Genomic DNA, 25,055 nt, shown 5'->3' on the forward strand with positions numbered 1-25,055 from the left:
TTTAACTAGTGGATTTGATACAATAAGTGCATTTGTCAGATAGGATTACAGATTGTTATGGTTGCATAGTACCTTACATCATATTCTAGATTTTCATCATGCATATATTTATATCTCTTGTTTTATATAGATTTGCCAACTTATTGCTTGCCACAACAACGGCTGTATGTACCATACACTAATGTGGATGAAACTCAGAAACGTACAATTGTTACAGAAGTCTCTATCAAAGGTTCATTTTACAGAGACAGAGAGTTTACAAGCAATAATTCAGCTGCAGGTCTGCCACTGATATGTCTTAATTTATACTAAATGGCCTAATAAACAGTAGCCAAAACTCTACGCATTACACGCAAGTCATAAAGAAAAATGTAATAAAATACTCCTAAAATCAATGTAAATCAATTTAGTGAATTGAATTTCAGGATGTAATATTTTTTTGGATAGGTAAAGTGAAGTCCTCATAAACACTTTAGGCTACGTTCACACGATCCGTTTTTCACTGCGGATTTTTCCGGTCCTTTTTCGGGGAAATCCGCAGTGGAAAACGGCGGTGCTTCTCTCGGCGGATTTGTGTCCTTTTTCTTCTGCGGATTCCACTGCGGGTTTCCAACTGCAGTTTCCTATTGGTGCTGTTGGAAACCCGCAGCGGAATCCGCTGAAAGAATTGACATGGTACTTCTTTTTTCCGTTGGCAAATCCGCGCGGATTTTCCAGCGAAAAAAAGGATCGTCGGCACAGCGGGTTTTGTTTTCCATAGGGTAACATTGTACTGTACCCTGCATGGAAAACGGCTGCGGATCCGTAGCTGCAATTCCGCTACGGATCCGCAGCAAAAAACGGATCGTGTGAACGTAGCCTTAAACTTGCATTTGCTTTTTCTATTAGTAATGTAGTCCTCGGATCAGCGTTGGACTGGAGCACCTTGGGCCCACCAGAGAAAATCATTCTTGGGGCCCACTATGTAGCTACATAGAAATAGATACAAGACCACCAATTGTGCGGTAAAAAGCGCTAATATCAGGGTATAATATAAAGTAGTTCATGTCTTAATTATGTAGCAAGGGTTGGGGTAGCCCCCTCATAAAATATAATGCGGTCCCCTCTCATAGAATATAATGCAGCACCCCACAAAATATAATGCAACCCCCTCAGGTATGATGCAGTCCCCACCATAGAATATAATGTAGCACCCCCATAGGGTATAATGCAGCCCCCCTCATATAGTATAATGCAACCCACCACAGAATATAATGTAGTCCCCTGAGAGAATGCAGTTCCACCACAGAATATAATGCAGCCCCCCCTTAGAGTATACTGTAGCCCCCTCATATAGTATGATGTAGCCCCCCCATAATATAATGTAGTCCCCTGAGAGAATAATGCAGCCCCACCACAGAATATAATGCAGCCCCCATAGAGTATACTGTAACCCCTCATATAGTATGATGTAGCCCCCCCATAATATAATGTAGTACCCTGAGTATAATGCAGTCCCCCCACAGAGTATAATGTAGCCCCCCAGGGCCGTATTTAGAGTTTCTGCTGCCCTAGGCACTTTTAGTGCTGCCTTCCCCTTTGGTGAGTATGACACTATCGGAAGTAACTTTGGCAAGAATCGCTTATGTGAAAGTCGCCTTTTGCAGCAGATCCGGCAGTTTTTCTGCATCTGCCGTGTAACGGATTACTTACAGCAACACTGCGTTCGGCCTTATTCATTCCCTATGGGATTTGCGGCACTTGCCGTGATCTGGCAAATGCAGTACCATACCTCCCAACTTTTGAAGAAGGGAAGGAGGTATAAAGTTTGCGGTGCGCGTAGTGCGCCGCGGCAAATTTTGGGCCATGCCTCTGACCACACCCATTTCACAACTAGTCACACCCATATCCACGTCCCAACCACAGCCATTTAGCACTGTTGATCACACTGTTTTATATACAATAATTATAAGCAAACAAAAATATGGCCACACAGTGCTCCATACTGTATAATGGCCACACATGATGCTCAATACTGTATAACGGCCACCACACATGATGCTCCATACTGTATAATGGCCACACACAGTTCTCCATACTGTATAATGGCCACACATGATGCTCAATACCATATAATGGCCACACATGATGCTCCATAGTGTATAATGGCCACACATGATGCTCCATAGTGTATAATGGCCACACAGTGCTCCATACTGTATAATGGCCACACAGTGCTCCATGCAGTATAATGGCCACACACAGTTCTCCATACTGTATAATGATCCCACATAATGCTCAATACTGTATAATGGCCACAATGATGCTCCATACTGTATAACGGCCACACATGATGCTCCATACTGTATAATGTCCATTGGCCACACATGATGCTCCATACTGTATAACGGCCACACATGATGCTAAATACTATATAATGGCCACACACTGTTCTCCATACTGTATAATGATCCCACATGATGCTCAATACTGTATAATGACCCCCCTCCTGTATGCATGGCTCATCTCCCTCCCATCCCATATGCATGGCTCATATCCCCCCTCCTGTATGCATGGCTCATATTCCCCCTCCTGTATGCATGGCTCATATTCCCCCTGTATGCATGGCTCATATTCCCCCCTGTATGCATTGCTCATATTCCCCCCTGTATGCATGGCTCATATTCCTCCCTGTATGCATGGCTCATATTCCCCCTCCTGTACGCATGGCTCATATCCCCCTGTATGCATGGCTCATATCCCCCCTCCCTGTGTGCATGGCTCATATTCCCCCCTGTGTGCATGGCTCATATTCCCCCCTGTATGCATGGCTCATATTCCACCCCCCTCCTGTATGCATGGCTCATATCCCCCCCTCCTGTATGCATGGCTCATAATCCCCCCTCCTGTATGCATGGCTCATATTCCCCCCCTCCTGTATGCATGGCTCATATTCCCCCCACCTCATGTATGCATGGCTCAAATTCCCCCCCTCCTGTATGCATGGCTCATATTCCCCCCTGTATGCATGGCTCATATTCCCCCTCCTGTATGCATGGCTCATATTCCCCCCCTGTATGCATGGCTCATATTCCCCCCCTGTGTGCATGGCTCATATCCCCCCTGCTGTATGCATGGCTCACATTCCCCCCTGTATGCATGGCTCATATTCCCCCCTGTATGCATGGCTCATATTCCCCCCGTATGCATGGCTTATCTCTCCACCCCCCCGCTCCCGCTCATGCTCCCATCTTGCATCGCACGCCGGCTTATGTCCTCCTTTATCCCCCCGTCCCTCATACTCACCTGTCCCACACTGCACGGCCGTGCCGCCATCCCTCTGGCTCTGTCCCGACTCCCGGCGCAGCACCTTCTTCCTACGTGAGCGGTCATGTGATACCGCTCATTAAGGTCATGAATATGCGCATATTTATGACCTTAATGAGCAGTACCACGTGACCGCTCATTCAGGACGAGCTGCAGACGCCGAGACCATCGCTGGAGCAGGGTGAGTATCGTCTTCAAGGAGGGTGGGTGGGAGGTGGGCGGGCGTCCGGGGGGGCCCCTGTAGCAGTCGGGACCCTAGGCAGCTGCTGGCCAGTATGCCAGCAGGTGTCAGTGCCTGGGCCCACCGGAGAATCCTCCGGCTCTCCGGTGGGCCAGTCCGAGCCTGCCTCGGATTATAAACGTTACATTGCATTTTAGTACAAGAGTTTTAGGTCTGTAATCATTTGTGCATTTTTTGCAATCCCCTTTTCTATTTTTGTCTTGTGATATTTTTTTTTACATTTTTTGGGTCAAATTCTTTAAAATTGAACATAAGGTTCATGAATTTTTTGCTACATTTGAAACCCTCTACATTTATGTGTTTTTATTGTTTTACCCTTTTTTGCGTCTTTTTAGATCAAAAAGTCAAATGTTTCATTAAAATGTTAAAAATTTTCAGGCGTAAATAAGGGGATTGGAGTACATTTGTGCAAAAATGTAGCGACTTTTCAAAAAGTTCACAATTGATGAATCAGCTTTAAACGTTAGGTAACAACCAAACCCAATATATAATTAGCAAAGAGAATCCTTAGAGAAGATAAAACATAACTTTTAATACTGTTATCATAAAAGCATATTATGGACACACAAAAACAACGTGATAAAGTGCAAACAGTGCATACCAGTGCTCAGTTAAAAAATGGTTTTGTCTCACCAATTAGACGTTTTGACAGGAGCCATTTGATGCTTTAAGGGGGAGGGGGAAGAAAGAGTTAACTATACTACCCCAGTCGTGCCCCTGTGTTGCTCCTGCCCTGACAAGGGCAGTACCCAAGTCAGACTAAATATTTGTACCCACCACAAGGAATTAAACTACCCTACGCGTTTCCTCTCACGTAAGTGAGACTCATCAGGGGAATTACAGAATTGTGGGATATGCTATTCAAAAGAGGCGCCCCTCCATCGGGAGGTGGCTGCTATGTGTCCGGTGCTATCGGTTTCTAGCATAGACTAAATGGTAGTCTACCATTTAGTCTATGCTAGAAACCGATAGCACCGGACACATAGCAGCCACCTCCCGATGGAGGGGCGCCTCTTTTGAATAGCATATCCCACAATTCTGTAATTCCCCTGATGAGTCTCACTTATGTGAGAGGAAACGCGTAGGGTAGTTTAATTCCTTGTGGTGGGTACAAATATTTAGTCTGACTTGGGTACTGCCCTTGTCAGGGCAGGAGCAACACAGGGGCACGACTGGGGTAGTATAGTTAACTCTTTCTTCCCCCTCCCCCTTAAAGTATCAAATGGCTCCTGTCAAAACGTCTAATTGGTGAGACAAAACCATTTTTTAACTGAGCACTGGTATGCACTGTTTGCACTTTATCACGTTGTTTTTGTGTGTCCATAATATGCTTTTATGATAACAGTATTAAAAGTTATGTTTTATCTTCTCTAAGGATTCTCTTTGCTAATTATATATCATTTTCTAGAGATTTATTGAAAGTGTTAGGATTTGACACATATTGCTTGTTAGAACAACCAAACCCAAACCTTAAAGTTGAACATAAAAAAGGCAAACACATATAAAATAGACTTTAAAAAAGGTGCAAATTAAAAGAAGAATAAGGCTCAAATTAAAAACAAGTTGAAAACACCACAAACTAAAACAAAAATAGTGTAAATGCCCTTTATGTTACAATTAAAACAATATTGTTAAAATATTGGTTTCAGTTCAGATTAGTAGTAAAAGAGGTTGGCAGCTGAGAAAAGTCAGTAAAGTTTTTCTGAAAAATAAAACACAACCTTGTCTTTTACTCTTGGAAGAAGCACAGAAGCTCAACCTGCACAACCTTTTGAATCAATCACTGCAAAGAAATGATTTCTGTAAAGCTCCATGAGACGTCTACACCTGTCCATGAGCAAACTGTTTCAGCTAAATCATGTTTAAGGAGGGTCCTCTCCAAATTGCAAATTTCAGATGTTCAATAACATTTAGATCAGGGCTCATAGAAGGCCACTTCAGAATATGGATATTTTTAGCTATGTGTTTTGGGTCATTATCGTGCTGGAGGACACATGACCTGTGACTCAGACCTAGCTTTGTGACACTAGGCAGCACATTTTGCTTTAGAATGTCATATTGAGATGTCATTGTATCCTGCACAGACCCAAGACAACCTTTTGCCAGATGCGTCAAAGCAGCCCTAAAACATAACCAAACCTTCTCAATATTTCACAATCCTCACTGTGTTCTTTTCTTTGTATGCTTCATTTTTGTATCTGTGAACATAGAACTTATGTGACTTTCCAAAAAGCTCCAGTTTTGTCCATTTTGTCCAAAGCACATTCTCCCAGAAGCTTTGTGGTTTGTCAGTAGACATTTTGGAAAATTCCAATTTCTTTTTTTAGAATTGAGAGTCCTCAGTGGTTGATACCTTTTAATGGCTAACTGAAAAGATGGTAACAAATTGCAAGCTTTCGAGACTACATACGTCTCTTCATCAGGCAAAGACTAAAACAAATTCTGAAGAATCACATATTAATTTGTTTTCAAGAGTGGTTTCTTCCTTGGTCGTTCTTGGCCAAGACAGCGACAGCTGGTGTGATCGAACAATGATTTACTTTGACCTTGGAGTGCACTTCTTATCTCTTTGCAAATTGTTCTGGGCTCTTTGGTTACTATTTAGATTATTTGTTTCTTCAATTTGTAATCAATTTTCCTCTTGCAAACATGTCCAGGCATAGAATTGAAGTAACAGGAAGATCAAGCTGCTTGGAGATGGTATTGTAGCCTTTACGTTTAACAAGTCTGTCTATGATTTTCTATTCTCTTGAGAAAACCTTCCCCTTAGCTTTTCTCTTTGTTCAGTGTGGTACATTCCATGATACTAAAACGCACAGTACTCATTTTAACCCATAAATAGGCAGAGTAATTACAATTTTGTAGACACCTGTGATGCTAATTACAGGACACACCTTAAGGCCCCGTCTCACTAAGCGATTTACCAACGATCACGACCAGCGATATGACCTGGCCGTGATCGTTGGTAAGTCGTTGTGTGGTCGCTGGGGAGCTGTCACACAGACAGCTCTCTCCAGCGACCAACGATCAGGGGAACGACTTCGGCATCGTTGAAACTGTCTTCAACGATGCCGAAGTCCCCCTGCAGCACCCGGGTAACCAGGGTAAACATCGGGTTACTAAGCGCAGGGCCGCGCTTAGTAACCCGATGTTTACCCTGGTTACCAAAAAAAACAAACACTACATACTCGCCTTTCGGTGTCCAGGTCCCTTGCCATCTGCTTCCCGCTCTGACTGAGCCGCCGTACAGTGAGAGCAGAGCGCAGCGGTGACGTCACTGCTGTGCTCTCACTTCTCACTGTACGGCCGGGAGTCAGTGGGAGCAGGAAGCAGACGGCAAGGGACCTGACGGACATCAGAAGGCGAGTATGTACTGTTTTTTTTTTTTTACATTTACGCTGGTAACCAGGGTAAACATCGGGTTACTAAGCGCGGCCCTGCGCTTAGTAACCCGATGTTTACCCTGGTTACCAGTGAAGACATCGCTGGATCGGTGTCACACACACCGATTCAGCGATGTCAGCGGGGCCTCAACGACCAAAAAAAGGTCCAGGCCATTCCAACACGACCAGCGATCTCACAGCAGGGGCCTGATCGCTGGTACGTGTCACACATAGCGAGATCGCTATGGAGGTCGCTGTTGCGTCACAAAACTTGTGACTCAGCAGCGATCTCACTAGCGATCTCGCTATGTGAGACGGGGCCTTTAGTTTAACATGATCCTATAGTCAAATTAAATATTTTCTGAGGGTACCATCATTTTTGTCCAGGCCGCTTTCATTAGTCTTTATCTGTCTGTTGAACTGCAATTCATTAGTGATGTCTGATTTTTATTGATTTTTAGTTGATGTTCAGTAAATGTAAATTGAAAGTTACTTTTGTCACTTTCAAGCTATGTTAGTAACCATTATGGGTTTTTCTTAATTTAACAGAAGGGTATCAACAATTTTAAACATGTGTTTCGAAATTTCCAAATGTTATTTTAATCAGACAGCAAAAAATAATTGTGCCATGTTCCTTGAGGTGCTGTATGTTGGTGGCATCATTGCTAAAATATCTGAATGCACTATGGGCAGCCTGCAAAGTTTCTAGAAGCACAAAACTATGTGTGCCTCCATACAAGCACCTTTCTCACTTGCTCAGTCAATAGTATCAAATGCATGATGTCCCCATTTTGCAGCTCTTTGAATCATTTTTATTACCTAACAGTAATATTACATTTCCCCTATGGTGCAACCTAACCCCTTCTTGATCGGATCAATGTTAATTTTTCTTTTGTTTTTTTTCTAACCTTCTTCATTAATAGAGGTCTTGATTTTGTGTGGTGAGTTGTATTTTTTAATTACACTATTGATGTACTAAAAACTTTAAAAAAAAGCCGTTTGACGTGGTTTTCCACTTTTAGAAAAGTGTCCACCAAATCAATAAATATTGAGTCGAATTGATAGGAATGTGAGTCAGATTTTCTGAAATCCACAGGTTTGAGTGAATTTGAACAATGATTAATTTAATTTGTGCAAATCTCTGAAAAACAACCATCACAGACTACATGGGTTTCTCAAAATTACTATGCAACTATCACATCACATAATCTCCCATCTCCCTACCACTGCCCTGGTCTTTGTACCCTCTGGCACTGTTCAGTCAGACAGTGTAAGACTATGACATGACACATGCCTTTGATAAGAGGAATGGTAACTCCTACACCTTGTTCCAAATTATTATGCAAATTTGATTTAAGTGTCATAATGATTTAATTGTTTTGTTTTTCAAATAAACTCATGGATGGTATTGTGTCTCAGGGCTCAATGGATCACTGAAATCAATCTTAAACACATGTGATAATTAGTTTTCCATGGATTCTAACTAAAGGAAAGCTACTTAAAAATGATGTTCCACATTATTAAGCAGGCCACAGGTTTCAGGCAATATGGGAAATAAAAAGGATCTCTCTGCTGCGGAAAAGCGTTAAATAGTGCAATGCCTTGGACAAGGTATGAAAACATTAGATATTTCACGAACACTTAAGAGTGATCATCATACTGTGAAGAGATTTGTGACTGAAACAGAGCATGGATAGAGTTCATGCAGATAAAGGCATAATGAGGAAGGTTTCTGCCAGACAAATTCATTGGATTAAGAGACCAGCTGCCAAAATACCATTACAAAGCAGCAAACAGTTAATTTAAGCTGCTGGTGCCTCTGGAGTCCCTCAAACCTCAAGGGCTTGCTGTGGTGCATAAACGTACTATTCAGCCACGCCTAAACAGTGTTCACAAGCAGAAACAGTTGCAGTGGGCCCAGACATACATTTCCAAACAGTCTTGTTTACTGATGAGTGTCGAGCAACCCTGGATGGTCCAGATGGATGGAGTAGTGGATGTTAGTGGATGGTGTTGTGGATTCTGTTTGCGGGCTCCCTCTGGTGGTTACTGCTGGTACTGGGTGACTTTGGTGGGTTGCGGCCTTTGGTTTCCATCTGTCCATCAGAGGCTGGGTGTTTCCTATTTTACCTGGCCTCTCTGTCATTTCCCTTGCCGGCTATCAATGTGTTCAGATGTGCTCTGTTTGGTTCCTGCCTACCTGCTCCCAGATCTTTCAGGATAAGCTAAGTGCTGATTTTCAGTTGTTTGGTTTTTTGTCCAGCTTGCTTAGAATGTCTCTTTGTTAGCTGGTTGCTCTAGTGGACTGAGGTTCTCCCCATGTGCCATGAGTTGGCACATGGGTTCTTGTAATCTCAGGATGTTTTTTTTTTATTAGGGTTTTTTGCTGACCGCTCAGTCCCCTTTTGTGTCATTCTGCTTTCTAGTTTTCAGCGGGTCTCTATTTGCTAAAGCTATATACATCATCTCTATGTGTGTGCCTTCCTCTCATTTCACCGTCAATACATGTGGGGGGCAACTATATCTTTGGGGTTAATTCCTCTGGAGGCAAGTGAGGTCTTTGTTTTCTCTGCAGTACTAGTTAGCTCTTAGGCTGGTGCGTGGCGTCTAGAACCAACGTAGGCACGCTCCCTGGCTATCTCTAGTTGCGTTTGTCAGGCGTAGGGCAGCGGTCAGCCCAGGTTCCATCACCCTAGAGCTCGTCCGATATTTATTATACTTTGCTCATCCTGTGCTATCCCTAGCCATTGGGGATTCACGACAGTATAGCCGGCCCACAAAGTGTTAATTGTTTGGGCTGAAGCAGGAGAATAAGAAGTGTTCAAGGAAAATTTTTTTTTATTTTTTTCCTTCAGAGTTTTGCTGCCTAGCCCTTAATTGCTGTCTAGCTGCTTCTTACCTCCTCTTAACCCTTGAATGGCTCTGATCTTAGCTGTTTATCATGGATGTCCAGAGTTTGGCTTCCAGCCTGAGTAATCTCGCGGCAAAGGTTCAAAACATACAGGATTTCGTTGTTCACACTCCCATATCTGAACCTAGAATTCCTATTCCAGAGTTTTTTTCTGGAGATAGATCTACCTTCCTGAATTTCAGGAACAATTGTAAATTGTTTCTCTCTTTGAAATCTCGCTCCTCTGGAGACCCTGCTCAACAGGTCAAGATTGTTATATCGTTCCTACGGGGCGACCCTCAGAATTGGGCATTTGCATTGGCACCAGGGGATCCTGCATTGCTCAGTGTGGATGCGTTTTTTCTGGCATTGGGATTGCTCTATGAGGAACCTAACCTAGAGATTCAGGCTGAAAAGGCTTTATTAGCCCTCTCTCAGGGGCATGATGAAGCGGAAATATATTGTCAGAAATTTCGGAAATGGTCGGTGCTTACTCAGTGGAATGAGTGCGCCCTGGCTGCAAACTTCAGAAATGGTCTTTCTGAGGCCATTAAGGATATTATGGTGGGGTTCCCTGCGCCTACAGGTCTGAATGAGTCTATGGCTATGGCCATTCAGATTGATCGGCGTTTACGGGAGCGCAAACCCGTGCACCAGTTGGCGGTGTCTTCTGAACAGACACCTGAGACTATGCAATGTGATAGAATTCAGTCCAGAAGTGAACGGCAAAATTATAGGCGGAAAAATGGTTTGTGTTTTTATTGTGGTGATTCAGCTCTTGTTATATCAGCATGCTCTAAACGCACAAAAAGGGTTGATAAATCTTTTGCCATTGGTACTCTGCAGCCTAAGTTCATTTTGTCTGTGACTCTGATTTTTTCACTGTCTTCCATTTCCGTCGATGCCTATGTGGATTCAGGCGCTGCCCTGAGTCTTATGGATTGGTCATTTGCTAAACGCTGCGGTTTTAGTCTAGAGCCTCTGGAAGTTCCTATTCCTCTGAAAGGAATTGATTCTACACCATTGGCTATGAATAAACCGCAGTATTGGACACAAGTGACCATGCGCATGACTCCCGTTCATCAGGAGGTGATTCGCTTCCTTGTACTGTATAATTTACATGATGTACTAGTGCTTGGTCTGCCATGGTTACAAACTCATAATCCTGTCCTGGACTGGAAAACAATGTCTGTGCTAAGCTGGGGATGTCACGGGGTTCATGATGATGCACCTCCGATTTCTATAGCTTCATCTACTCCTTCGGAGATCCCTGCATTTTTGTCGGATTATAGGGATGTTTTTGAGGAGCCTAAGCTCAATTCGCTCCCTCCCCATAGAGAGTGTGACTGTGCTATAGAATTGATTCCTGGCAGTAAGTTCCCTAAGGGTCGTTTATTTAATCTGTCACTGCCAGAGCATACTGCTATGCGGAATTATATTAAGGAGTCCTTGGAAAAGGGACATATTCGTCCATCTTCGTCCCCTCTGGGAGCAGGTTTTTTTTTTCGTGGCAAAAAAAGATGGTTCCCTGAGGCCTTGTATAGATTATCGCCTTCTGAATAAGATTACAGTCAAATACCAGTATCCATTGCCATTATTTACTGATTTGTTTGCTCGCATTAAGGGGGCTAGGTGGTTCACTAAAATAGATCTTTGTGGTGCGTATAATCTGGTGCGGATAAAACAGGGTGATGAGTGGAAAACCGCATTTAATACGCCTGAGGGCCATTTTGAGTATTTGGTATCGCCTTTTGGACTCTCCAATGCTCCGTCAGTCTTTCAGTCCTTTATGCACAATATTTTCCGTGAATATCTGGATAAGTTTATGATTGTGTATTTGGATGATATTTTGGTGTTTTCTGATGACTGGGAGTCTCATGTTCTACAGGTCAGGAAGGTGTTTCAGGTTCTGCGGGCCAATTCTCTGTTTGTGAAGGGCTCAAAGTGTCTCTTCGGAGTCCAGAAGATTTCTTTTTTGGGGTACATTTTTTCTCCTTCTACTATTGAGATGGATCCCGTTAAGGTTCAGGCTATTTGTGACTGGACACAACCTACATCTGTTAAGAGCCTTCAGAAGTTCTTGGGGTTTGCTAATTTTTATCGTCGGTTCATTGCTAATTTTTCCAGTATTGTTAAACCTTTGACTGATTTGACTAAGAAGGGTGCTGATGTTGCTGATTGGTCTCCTGCGGCCGTGGAGGCCTTTCGGGAACTTAAGCGCCGGTTTTCTTCTGCTCCTGTGTTGTGTCAACCAGATGTTTCACTTCCTTTCCAGGTTGAGGTTGATGCTTCCGAGATTGGAGCGGGGGCGGTTTTGTCGCAGAGAAGTTCTAATGGCTCGGTGATGAAGCCATGTGCTTTCTTCTCTAGAAAATTCTCGCCCGCCGAGCGCAATTATGATGTGGGTAATCGGGAGCTTTTGGCCATGAAGTGGGCATTTGAGGAGTGGCGTCATTGGCTTGAGGGTGCTAAACATCGCGTGGTGGTCTTGACTGATCACAAGAATCTCACTTACCTTGAGTCTGCCAGGCGTTTGAATCCTAGACAGGCTCGTTGGTCGTTATTTTTTTCTCGTTTCAATTTCGTGGTTTCATACCTGCCAGGTTCAAAGAATGTGAAGGCAGATGCTCTTTCCAGGAGTTTTGTGCCTGACTCTCCTGGAGACACTGGGCCTGCTGGTATCCTTAGGGATGGGGTAATATTGTCCGCCTTATCCCCAGACTTGCGACGCGCATTGCAGGAGTTTCAGGTGGATAAACCGGATCGATGTCCACCAGAAAGACTGTTTGTTCCGGATGATTGGACCAGTAGAGTCATCTCCGAGGTCCAGTCTTCTGTGTTGGCTGGTCATCCTGGAATATTTGGTACAAGAGACTTGGTGGCCAGGTCTTTTTGGTGGCCTTCCTTGTCTAGGGATGTGCGTACCTTTGTGCAGTCTTGTGAAGTGTGTGCTCGAGCTAAGCCTTGCTGTTCACGGGCTAGTGGGTTGTTGTTATCCTTGCCCATCCCGAAGAGGCCTTGGACGCACATTTCCATGGATTTTATTTCTGATCTCCCGGTTTCACAGAAAATGTCCGTTATCTGGGTTGTGTGTGACCGCTTTTCTAAGATGGTTCATTTGGTGCCCTTGCCTAAGTTGCCCTCCTCCTCTGAGTTGGTTCCTTTGTTTTTTCAGAACGTGGTTTGTTTGCATGGGATTCCGGAGAATATCGTTTCTGACAGGGGATCCCAGTTTGTGTCTAGATTTTGGCGGACGTTTTGTGCCAAGATGGGCATTGATTTGTCTTTCTCGTCTGCATTCCATCCTCAGACGAATGGCCAGATGGAGCGAACTAATCAGACCTTGGAAACTTATTTGAGGTGTTTTGTTTCTGCTGATCAGGATGACTGTGTTGCTTTTTTGCCACTGGCCGAATTTGCTCTTAATAATCGGGCTAGTTCGGCCACGTTGGTCTCTCCTTTTTTTTGTAATTCGGGGTTTCATCCTCGTTTTTCCTCTGGTCAGGTGGAGTCTTCGGATTGTCCTGGAGTGGACGTGGTGGTGGACAGGCTACATCACATTTGGAATCAGGTGGTGGACAATTTGAAGTTATCTCAGGAGAAGACTCAGCAGTTTGCTAATCGCCGTCGCCGCGTGGGTCCCCGACTTCTTGTTGGGGACTTGGTGTGGTTGTCTTCTCGTTTTGTCCCTATGAAGGTCTCTTCTCCTAAGTTCAAGCCTCGGTTCATCGGTCCTAATAGGATCTCGGAGATTCTTAACCCGTATCTTTCCGTTTGGATCTCCCAGCATCGTTCGCTATTCATAATGTGTTCCATCGGTCGTTGTTGCGGAGGTATGAGGTGCCTGTTGTTCCTTCGGTCGAGCCTCCTGCTCCGGTGCTGGTGGAGGGAGAATTGGAGTATGTTGTTGAAAAGATCTTGGATTCTCGTGTTTCCAGACGCAAACTCCAGTATTTGGTTAAGTGGAAGGGTTATGGTCAGGAGGACAATTCCTGGGTGGTCGCCTCCGATGTTCATGCGACTGATTTGGTCCGCGCCTTCCATAGAGCTCACCCTGATTGCCCTGGGGGTTCTCGTGAGGGTTCGGTGACCCCTCCTCAAGGGGGGGGTACTGTTGTGGATTCTGTTTGCGGGCTCCCTCTGGTGGTTACTGCTGGTACTGGGTGACTTTGGTGGGTTGCAGCCTTTGGTTTCCATCTGTCCATCAGAGGCTGGGTGTTTCCTATTTTACCTGGCCTCTCTGTCATTTCCCTTGCCGGCTATCAATGTGTTCAGATGTGCTCTGTTTGGTTCCTGCCTACCTGCTCCCAGATCTTTCAGGATAAGCTAAGTGCTGATTTTCAGTTGTTTGGTTTTTTGTCCAGCTTGCTTAGAATGTCTCTTTGTTAGCTGGTTGCTCTAGTGGACTGAGGTTCTCCTCATGTGCCATGAGTTGGCACATGGGTTCTTGTAATCTCAGGATGGTTTTTTTTGATTAGGGTTTTTTGCTGACTGCTCAGTCCCCTTTTGTGTCATTCTGCTTTCTAGTTTTCAGCGGGTCTCTATTTGCTAAAGCTATATACATCATCTCTATGTGTGTGCCTTCCTCTCATTTCACCGTCAATACATGTGGGGGGCAACTATATCTTTGGGGTTAATTCCTCTGGAGGCAAGTGAGGTCTTTGTTTTCTCTGCAGTACTAGTTAGCTCTTAGGCTGGTGCGTGGCGTCTAGAACCAACGTAGGCACGCTCCCTGGCTATCTCTAGTTGCGTTTGTCAGGCGTAGGGCAGCGGTCAGCCCAGGTTCCATCACCCTAGAGCTCGTCCGATATTTATTATACTTTGCTCATCCTGTGCTATCCCTAGCCATTGGGGATTCACGACAGGATGGCCACCATGTCCTAACAAGGCTGTGATGTCAGCAAGGAGGTGGAGGAGTCATGTTTTGGGCCGGAATCATGGGGAAACAGCTGGTAGGGCCCTTTAAGGTTCCTGAAGGTGTGAAAAAGAGCTCTGCAAAGTATATAGAGTTTCTGACTGACAACGTTCTTCCATGGTACAAAAAGCAGAAACGTGCCTTCAGGAGCAAAATCATCTTCATGCTGACAATGCACCATCTCTTGCTGCAAAGAATACCTCTGAGTCATTGGCTGCTATGGGCATAAAAGGAGATAAACTCATGGTGTGGCCACCCTCTTCCCCGACCTCAACCCTATAGAGAACCTTTGAAGTATCATCAAGCAAAAGATCTATGAGGGTGGGAGGCAGTTCAGATCAAAACAGCAGCTCTGGGAGGCTATTCTGACTTCATGCAAAGAAATACAAGCAGAAACTCTCCAAAAACTCACAAGTTCAATGGATGCAAGAATTGTGAAGGTGATATCAAAGAAGGGCTCCTATGTTAACATGTAACTTGGCCTGTTAGGATGTTTTGGAGTTAAAAAGCTTTTATGTTCAGTGAATGTGACCTCCTAATGCTGCAAATTCCACATATGAGCATTTTCAGTTCTTTAAACATATTAAATGTTTAGAAATTCTACAGTGCCTAATAATTTGGAACAGTGCATTTTGAGTTTTAATTCATTGTGGAGATTATACTGTTATCATTGGGAGGTTTCTTCAATAAAATTCGATGTATACTCTAACGGGTGATGATATTTATTAGACTGACTGTCATTTGGCCGACCATTTAGGAAAATCCGAGAAAAATATCATTTGCATAATAATTGGGAACACGGTGTAGTTGCCAATTTATTCAGAATTATCTGAGAGGAACTTCTGAGGAACCACACAGGGACAAAGGAAAACATGCAGCAGAATGTTTATTTCATTGGGAGTACTTGGTAGCTGCTGTGCATCACTGCAGATGGGATGTGACTGTGTATACTATTCTATTTTAGTGCTCTCAAGTTGGACCAAAAAACATAAAAAGTCAATGTCCTTCAGCATGTGTGTAGATGACATGCTGAAGATCCTTACGTGACGATAGCTTGAAGCATTCCTCTGATCATAGTAAAGTATGCCTTCATTGTTTAATGTGGACGTTTCTTGCTTTTATCATATGCAGGCATATGAAGAAAATATATTTTCTTTCCTGACTCACAATCAAATTCCAGCTTTAAAAATACCAGTGTGTATGTCAGGGCGAGCTTCAAAAATTATATGTCTAAATATTTAAATTGCCTGTGAAAGTATTTCACTATTTATCTCTCTTTAGTATTTAGATTATCACATAGTGAGTCTCCAGTCACAGTTTATCATAAGCAGCACATCTGCAGACACAGCCAAATTGAAGCAGTCATGGAAGATGCGTTCAGCTATCATAAACATGACAACAGATTGATTACATTGAGCCGTTTTATGTCTCGCTGGAATAATTTGTTTCCTATGCAGAAGAGGGCTGCAAATGGTCTTTCTACAGATGAGCACTTAGGTTCTCGGTTAGAAACTTGACAAGGGTCCTAACCCAACCACAGAAAAAATGGGAAGCTTCCTGTGTCAGAGCGAGAAAGGGAGAGGATTTCTGTCAAACAATCATGAATGTAATACATAGCGCTCTCTTAGAAAGTCCAGCTTGTATACATATTGTTAAGGCATGATTATGAAGAACTTCACTTTATATAAACAGCCTGACTGAATAAATTGCTCTCTGATATAACAAAAAAAAAGCCTAAAGACAACGTGAATTCAGTCGGTGGCAAAGACATGAAATTAATTTTACTTTATAAATGGAGAAGACATTTGTCCTTATATTTCATTAGAATAATATTTGCCTCTGGTGCTGAGAATCTTTGGAAGCGGACCCAACTATATGTGTCTTATTATAAAGCTGCATGTCTAAGGTGGTCATTATTATGTAGAAATTGTGAAGGAGACTTATTTAATAGTGTTGAATATGGTATCATGTGGCATAACTCTCCAAGGTACAGGACTGCAGAGTTTATGTAATACCACCATGCGCTTCCTCTCACCGCAGGAGAAGCAGAGAAGTCAATTGTGAAAAGAAGAGAAGTTTTCTACACCTTGTAACTCCTAATTCTTTGAGAACACAGGGGCAACTTCTTCTACCTAAATATATTCAAGATGTGACCAGTAACAGGCTGATTTACTAATACTTCTCAATATTTAGACAGTGCAGTCGTAGACTAGACCGTCTGAAATGATCTAAATATATCATCCTAAATAAGAAATTTGACACTAAATTTTGGTGCAATTTCTCACCATTGTCTTACCCCAAACACATTTGAAAATCTGCTCCAAAATATGTACGATCATATTTATCTACGCTTTATTGTATTTGAAGGGAGAATCCTCTTGAAACACTGAAGATGCTGTTTCTAGTCATCCTTTACTACCACTACTGCCAACAAATAAAGGTCCTGGGCAGAGGCATCTCTCTAATATTATTTTATTCAGCTTCCTATGACCTTTCTGACAAATTCTCTTTAAGAAGGAAATATTTTTAGGCCAATTCCTAGTATGACTACACAGCTATGTATATTATGCAGTAGCCGTGAATGATAAAGCAAGCTTATGCAAGGTTGGGTATTTGAAATTGGAAATCTGCTTTTATTTTTTTCGGGGGGGGGGGATTTACAGTAATATTGGATACAAATTCTTAGGATGAGTCATTAGTATCATATCAGAAAGGGGTCCAACTTGCAACACCCCCACCAACCAGCTGATAGTACAGGTGTGGCATTCATCTGTAATGGCTGTTAGGGCTACCGCAAGCTCTCACATTTTAATGAATGGAAGAAGTTTTACTATTACATTTGTAAAAACTAATTTTCAGTACATTTTAATTTAAAGGGAAAATGGTAGAAGCACACACAGGGATGCAAACCTTTAACCCCTTCATGACCTTGGGATTTTCCTGTTTTTCCGTGATCGTTTTTCGCTCCCCTCCTTTCCAGAGCCATAACTTTTTTTTATTTTTCCATCAATATGGCCATGTGAGGGCTTATTATTTGCGAAACAAGTTGTACAAACTTTAATGAAAAAAAAAAAAAAAATTGCCCCATTTTCCGATACCCGTAGCGTCTCTATTTTTCATGATCTGGGGTCGGTTGAGGGCTTATTTTTTGCGTGCCTAGCTGGCGTTTTCAATGATACCATTTTGGTGCACATACATTCTTTTGATCGCCCGTTATTACATTTTAATGCAATGTCGTGGCGACTAAAAAAATGTAATTCTGGCGTTTTTAATTTTTTTCTCGCTATGCTGTTTAGCGATCAGGTTAATGCTTTTTTTATTGATAGATTGGGCGATTCTGAACTCGGCGATACCAAATATGTGTAGGTTTAATTTTTTTTTATTGATTTATTTTGAGGCGAAAGGGGGGTGATTTAAACTTTTATATATTTTTTTTCACATTTTTTTTAACTTTTTTTTTTACTTTTGCCATGCTTCAATAGCCTCCATAGGAGGCTAGAAGCTGGCACAACTTGATCGCCTCTGCTACATAGCAGTGATCATGAGATTGCTGCTATGCAGCCGAAATGCAGGTGTGGTATGAGCGCCGACCATAGGGTGGCGCTCACAGCTACAGGGGATAAGTAACCATAGAGGTCTCAAGGACCTCTATGGTTACTATACAGAAGCATCGCTGACCCCCAATCATGTGACGAGGGTCAGCGATGCGCTCATTTCCAGGCGCCCGGCCGGAAGCGCCGGTTAAATGCCGCTGTCTGCGTTTGACAGCAGCGTTTAACTAGTTAATAGCGGCGGGTGAATCACGATTTCACCCGCCACTATTGCGGGCACATGTCAGCTGTTCAAAACAGCTGACATGTCCCTGCTTTGATGTGGGCTCACCGTCGGAGCCCGCATCAAAGCGGGGGTTCTGACCTCGGACGTACTATCCCATCCAAGGTCAGAAAGGATTTAAGGTTTACCTAAATAGTATATGCATCTTGAAATAATTATTTTTTCGAGATTTTTTTTCAGACACACTTTTAGTGAAATACATACAATATTTCAACTATTTTGCAAAATTAAACTAACCTACAGACTGTTTAATTATTTGGTATAACATGGAGTATCTGTACCTTGCAAAACAAGCTCACATATTTGCTATGTACAGCCCTATCCATTACTTCTGAGACAGGAAGCAATAATTCACAGATATTCCTTTACATTTGTCACTGCTCTGCTCCACTCCATTCTGCTACTGTATCTATGAGATGTGAATATCAGTGCTAGCTTGTGCTATGAGATATATTCAATTATTAAACACTAGGCCATGGACAACTAATATGCATGTTTGATGTAAGAGCTGTTACATTAACTGGACATTACGTATTTTAGCATATCTTTCCTGTAAAGCTGAATTGTGTTTTTCACTTGCGCTGTATAGTACTCATCCTGTTTGGTCATTGCTCAAGGACAAGTTGTATTGCTGTGCTGGGAGTCTTGCTTCCCTGAAAGAATCTTGCTTTCTGAAATTGGTAATCACATTTCTCACTCTTCCATCAAAACATTAGGTAGTAATCATATATTCTGAGCATTCAGCACACAATCTTTTTTTTTTTTCTTGGACTGTTCCTGACACCTGCTATCTCTTGACAATTGTTAAATGCGTGCTGGTTACGGGCGTTTAGGGGTATCACAAGCCAATGTCGATTGGCACTGGATTACATATCATTTTACTCTTGGCTTTCTGGAGATGTAATGGCTGAACTCATTACTGACCTAAAGCCTTTATAAGATCTATAAGAAAAAGGATAACGGCTCTTTTCTTAACTAAGGAGAACAAAATGATGGCGCAATGTTCACTCCATTCCTTCACGGTTTCCCTATTCATTACCGAAGGTAGATATAATAACTTTAATAGAAGTGCAAAAACTATAGTGCTTATTATTAGTGAAAGCATTTTTTCTTTTAGTTTTTCCAACCCCTTTCTGTAAATGTAAAATTCAGCCCAAACGTTAGATTTACCTGAATCCACGAATCTTGGAAAATGCTAAACAAATTCAATTACTTTAGCAATGACTTGTTCATACCTTCTGCTCAAATAGAAGCGCTGTTCTTGGCTTCTATCAACAATTCCACCATTTTTGACAATTAGTATTTTGTGCACTTTTATTCTTAAAATCCATTTACTAAGAACCATAACAGATCTTAGATGAACCCTGTTTTGAAAACAAATTGATTCTCCAGTTTTATTGGGATCTATTCAATATGACAGGTTTTTGTGGCTGTAATTATAACACAAACTTATGTAAGTTCACACAGACTTAGTCATATCCTGAAAATAATCCCAACTATACATGACTTGGGGACCTTCATCTAAATCTAGTTAAAATGTTTAAAACACAACATCTCTTCACTTGGTAGATTTAATGGCAACTCTGGCAGCTAAAATGAAACTCGGTATATTGATGACTTAAGTCATGTCCTATATTAATCAAAACGGCTGCTACAATCTTCTTTCACATACATAGTGTCCTGTTTAATTGCAGAGATCAGTTAGTCACAAGCTGTCTTATTTGGAACAGCAGGAAATATTAGATTTTCCATATATGATAGCTAAATGATTAAATCTGGTTAAATACATGATATATAAATCTGCAGATCATAGACAGATCCATTTGATGAGATTTGTGGCAAACCAATATCTTTGGTTGAAACAAAAGTAAGTGACAGCATATACTGGTAAAATAAAGCAGGCCATGTGCTTTAGATGGTTGTTCGCTAAACGATAGGATTAGAACCCTATTTAGATGTAATATAAGCCACTGGGGGGAAGTCGGGATACCACCAAACAACTAAAATGGATGACTTTGTATGGCCACTTTAAGCTGAATTTGTCAATGATCTTTGGATAAATGATTAAATCTGGTGAAAGACATGATCTATTAATCTGCAGATCATAGACAGATTTATTTGGTGAGATCTTGTCACGGGGTACTGGGTAGACTACAGCAGATTACCCGGGCCCCTGCAATATCCCTCAAACTAGGGAAACCCTGTCTGTCCCTCTCCCAGAGATTACACTGAAGGTGTGCATGTCTGGGCCGCCAGGCCTGACCCTTTGTCCTGTTCAGTACTAAGCTGAAACCCTCACCCACCACCCAGTGATAAGACCTCTCACCAACCCCTACAGAAAGCACAGACAGGGAAAACTAAAAAACTCACCACGCCGCAGACACACAGGAAAACACTATAATATGCACAGGGCAAAACAATACAAATATAGGAAGGAGAAATATAACGAAGGATAATACACCACCAGATACTATATTTCTTCTCCTAGACCACCACTCCAGACCGAGATCACCAGGTACAAGACACAAGCTATAATCGGCGACGCCCAAAGCCCAGCAAAACTATTTAAAGGCAATGGGCGTGACTAAGCCTCCAACCCGAGTACCAGCCAGATTAACCCCGGACAATCTGGATCAATCTAGCCGGCACCACTGAGCATATAGTGGACGAATGAGGAATTACCGCTGTCTGTCGGATGCCCTAGTGTGAACAGCGTCCGACATGACAGTACCCCGCCTTCTACGAGGGACTCCAGGGCCCTCACGACTTATAGGACCCGGCTTGTTCGGATGGCGGCAGTGAAACATACTGACCAGCCGGTCCGCATATATATCCGAGGCTGGTACCCAAGACCTCTCCTCTGGCCCATAACCACACCAGTGTACCAGGTACTGTAACGTGTGGCGCACCACTCGGGAGTCAACCACCTTGGAGACTTCAAACTCTAAACTGCCATCCATCAAGACTGGAGGAGGCATCTGCGCAGCGTCCACGGAACCCACCACCTTTTTTAATAACGATCTCTGGAACATGTTGTGAATCTTATATACTGGAGGGAACTCCAATCGGTAGGCAACCGGGTTAATGATGGCGGCGACCCTAAACGGACCAATAAACCTAGGACCCAATTTAAGGGATGGTATTTTGAGTCTTATGTTTTTTGTGGACAACCACACCCAGTCACCCACACTCAGGTCCGGACCTGGCACACGTCTACTGTCAGCCACATGTTTGTACCTTGCACCCAAGCTCAACAGGCGCTGTTTCACTTTCCTCCAGACGGAAGACAGTTGTGCTCCTAACAGGTCCTCCTCCGGGACGCCGGAAGAGCCCCCCTGACTCAAAGTACAAAATTGAGGATGGTGCCCGTAAACACAAAAGAACGGAGACTCACCAGAAGATTCCTGGCGGTGATTATTTATGGCAAACTCAGCCAAAGGAAGGAACGTTGACCACTCCTCCTGGTTGTCAGAAACAAAACAGCGTAAGTACTGCTCCAAATTTTGGTTCATACGCTTGGTCTGACCATTTGACTGAGGATGAAATGCCGAAGAATGCGACAACTTGATCCCCAGCAGTGAGCAAAATGCTTTCAAAAATTTTGCCACAAACTGAGACCCCCTATCAGACACGATGTCAGACGGAACCCCATGAAGTCTGACCACCTCCTGCACAAATACCTGAGACAGAGTCTTAGCGTTAGGCAACGAAGGCAAAGACACAAAGTGCGACATTTTTGAGAACCGATCAACAATCACCAAGATGACCGTGTTCCCAGCTGAGGAGGGCAAGTCCGTGATAAAATCCATGGAGATCTCCGTCCATGGCCTACTGGGTACCTCGAGAGGAAGTAGTGTGCCAGCAGGACGGGAGCGGGGCGTCTTAGCCCTAGCGCACGTGGTGCATGCTGACACGTATGAGACCACGTCTTGTCGGATTTTGGACCACCAAAACCGACGCAACACCAACTCCAAAGTACCCCTAACCCCTGGGTGACCAGCCAGGACAGCATCATGATGCTCTGCCAATATCTTTAGGTGAAGATGGAGTGGTACAAATGATTTGTTAACGGGAAGTTTTGGTGGTACTACCTCCTGATCTCAGCCTCAACCTCTGTCGTGAGAGCCGAGACCACTACACCTTTTTGGAGGATGGGTACCGGTTCTTCCCGAGGTTCTCCCCCTGGAAAACACCTGGACAGAGCATCCGCCTTAGTGTTCTTAGACCCAGGTTCGTAAGTAACAAGAAAGTTGAACCGCGTGAAAAACAATGCCCAGCGAGCCTGCCTGGGGGACAGACGCTTGGCTGACTCCAAATAAAGCAAATTCTTATGGTCGGTAATAACAGTAACCTGGTGAACCGACCCCTCCAAAAAGTGTTGCCATTCCTCAAAAGCCAACTTGATAGCCAACAACTCCCTGTTGCCGATATCGTAGTTACGTTCGGCGTGCGACAGTTTCTTGGAGAAACAGGTGCAAGGACGCAACTCGCTCAAGGATGAGCCTTGAGACAGCACCGCCCCCACTCCAACCTCAGACGCATCGACTTCCACGGTAAATGGTTTCGATACATCCAGTTGCACCAGAATGGGAGCTGAAGCAAAACTGTTCGTCAGAAACTCGAATGCGCGCACAGCAGGCTCAGACCAGGCGGAGAAATCAGTACCTTTTTTTGTCATGTCAGTGAGCGGTTTAGCAATGGTAGAAAAGTTTTTGATAAACTTTCTATAATGGTTAGAAAACCCAAGGAACTGCTGGAGCGCTTTTAGGTTATCAGGCCGTTCTGTTGTGAACTCTATTTCTGGGCTCCCTCTTGTGGTCACAAGTGGTACTGTGTGAGTGCTGTCTTTCTGCAGGTTTGTGACTGGCATCAGCTGTCTCGTTATCTGTGGGCTGGTTTTCTATTTAAGCTCACTTGGACTCTCAGTCTATGCCTGCTGTCGTTGTATTCAGTGCTATTCTGATTGCTCCTGTCTACATCCGTTTTCAGTCTCTCCATGAGAAGCTAAGTTCTGTTTGCTTATTCTTGCTCATCTATGTTCAATATGTTTCCTAGAATATTATGAGTTTTGTCCAGCTTGCTAATATGTGATTTCTCTGCTTGCTGGTAGCTCTGGGGTGCTGAGTTGCTCCCCCCACATCGTTAGTTGGTGTGGGGGTTCTCGCATTCTCTGCATGGATATTTTTGTATAGGGTTTTTTACTGACCGCACAGATCCCTTGCTATTTTCTGCTATCTAGTGTTAGCGGGCCTCATTTGCTTAACCTGTTTCATCTCTGCGTTTGTCTTTTCCTCTTAACTCACCGTTATTATTTGTGGGGGGCTGTTCTATATCTTTGGGGTTATTTCTCTGAGGCAAGTGAGGTCTTACTTTATCTCTAGGGGTAGTCAGTTTCTCAGGCCGTGAAGAGACGTCTAGGATTTCAGGAAACGTTCCACGGCTGCCTTTAGTGTGTTTGGTTAAGATCAGGTTTGCGGTCAGTCCAGTTACCACATCCCCAGAGCTTGTCCTATTATCTCTGACTTAGCTGGTTAGATTTGTGATCCTAAGCCACTGGGATCATAACAGTACAGCAGGCCAGAAAAGTGTTTAATGCATCGCAGAAGTGGGATAAGAGAAGTCCTGAGTACAATTTTTTTTCCCCTCTCCCTTTGCTGCAGTCTGTCCAGCTTCTCTCATCCCCTTAATCTCTGGGTGGCTTTGAGTTCAGCTGCAGACATGGATATTCAGAGTCTGACTTCTAGTGTGGATCATCTTGCTGCAAGGGCGCAAAGCATTCAGGATTTTGTTGTTCACAGTCGTATGTCTGAGCCAAAAGTACCTATCCCTGAGTTGTTTTCTGGAGATAGATCTCGGTTTCTGAATTTTAAGAATAATTGTAAATTATTTCTTTCTTTGAGACCTCGTTCCTCTGGTGATTCCACTCAGCAAGTTAGAATTGTTATCTCCCTGTTACGTGGCGACCCTCAAGATTGGGCTTTCTCCCTGGCGCCGGGAGATCCTGCATTGCTGAATGTGGATGCGTTTTTTCTGGTGCTTGGATTGCTTTATGAGGAACCTAATCTTGAGAACCAGGCAGAAAAGGCCTTGCTGGCTCTCTCTCAGGGCCAGGATGAAGCTGAGGTGTATTGTCAAAAATTTCGGAAATGGTCGGAGCTTACTCTGTGGAATGAGTGTGCCCTGGCTGCAAATTTCAGAGAAGGTCTTTCTGAAGCCATTAAGAATGTTATGGTGGGGTTCCCCACGCCTGCAAGTCTGAATGACTCAATGGCTTTGGCCATTCAGATTGATCGGCGTTTGCGGGAGCGCAAATCTGCGCACCATCTGGCGGTGTTGTCTGAACAGAGACCTGAGTCTATGCAATGTGACCGAATTCTGACCAGAATTGAGCGGCAAAATCATAGACATCAAAATGGGTTGTGCTTTTACTGTGGTGATTCAACTCATGTTATCTCAGCATGCTCTAAGCGCGTAAAAAAGATCGCT

The 25,055-nt window shown here is 43.5% G+C and overlaps 1 protein-coding gene across 6 annotated transcripts in view; it reads left to right on the plus strand.

Annotated features, from left to right (window-relative positions):
• The window catches only part of MECOM (MDS1 and EVI1 complex locus), an 857,842-nt gene that overhangs the window by 649,874 nt on the left and 182,913 nt on the right, over positions 1-25,055 (plus strand). The window contains exon 2 of one of the 6 annotated variants that reach the window (XM_077290596.1): positions 6,205-6,247. The exons of the other annotated variants lie outside the window; for them this stretch is intronic. Within the exon in view, the coding sequence (XP_077146711.1) occupies positions 6,245-6,247 (3 nt within the window). The 5' untranslated portion in view covers positions 6,205-6,244. The remainder of the gene's footprint in view (positions 1-6,204; positions 6,248-25,055) is intronic. 6 annotated transcript variants of the gene reach the window in all.

The sequence above is a fragment of the Ranitomeya variabilis genome, chromosome 2 (assembly GCF_051348905.1).
Source record: "Ranitomeya variabilis isolate aRanVar5 chromosome 2, aRanVar5.hap1, whole genome shotgun sequence".
Classification (NCBI taxonomy): domain Eukaryota; kingdom Metazoa; phylum Chordata; class Amphibia; order Anura; family Dendrobatidae; genus Ranitomeya; species Ranitomeya variabilis.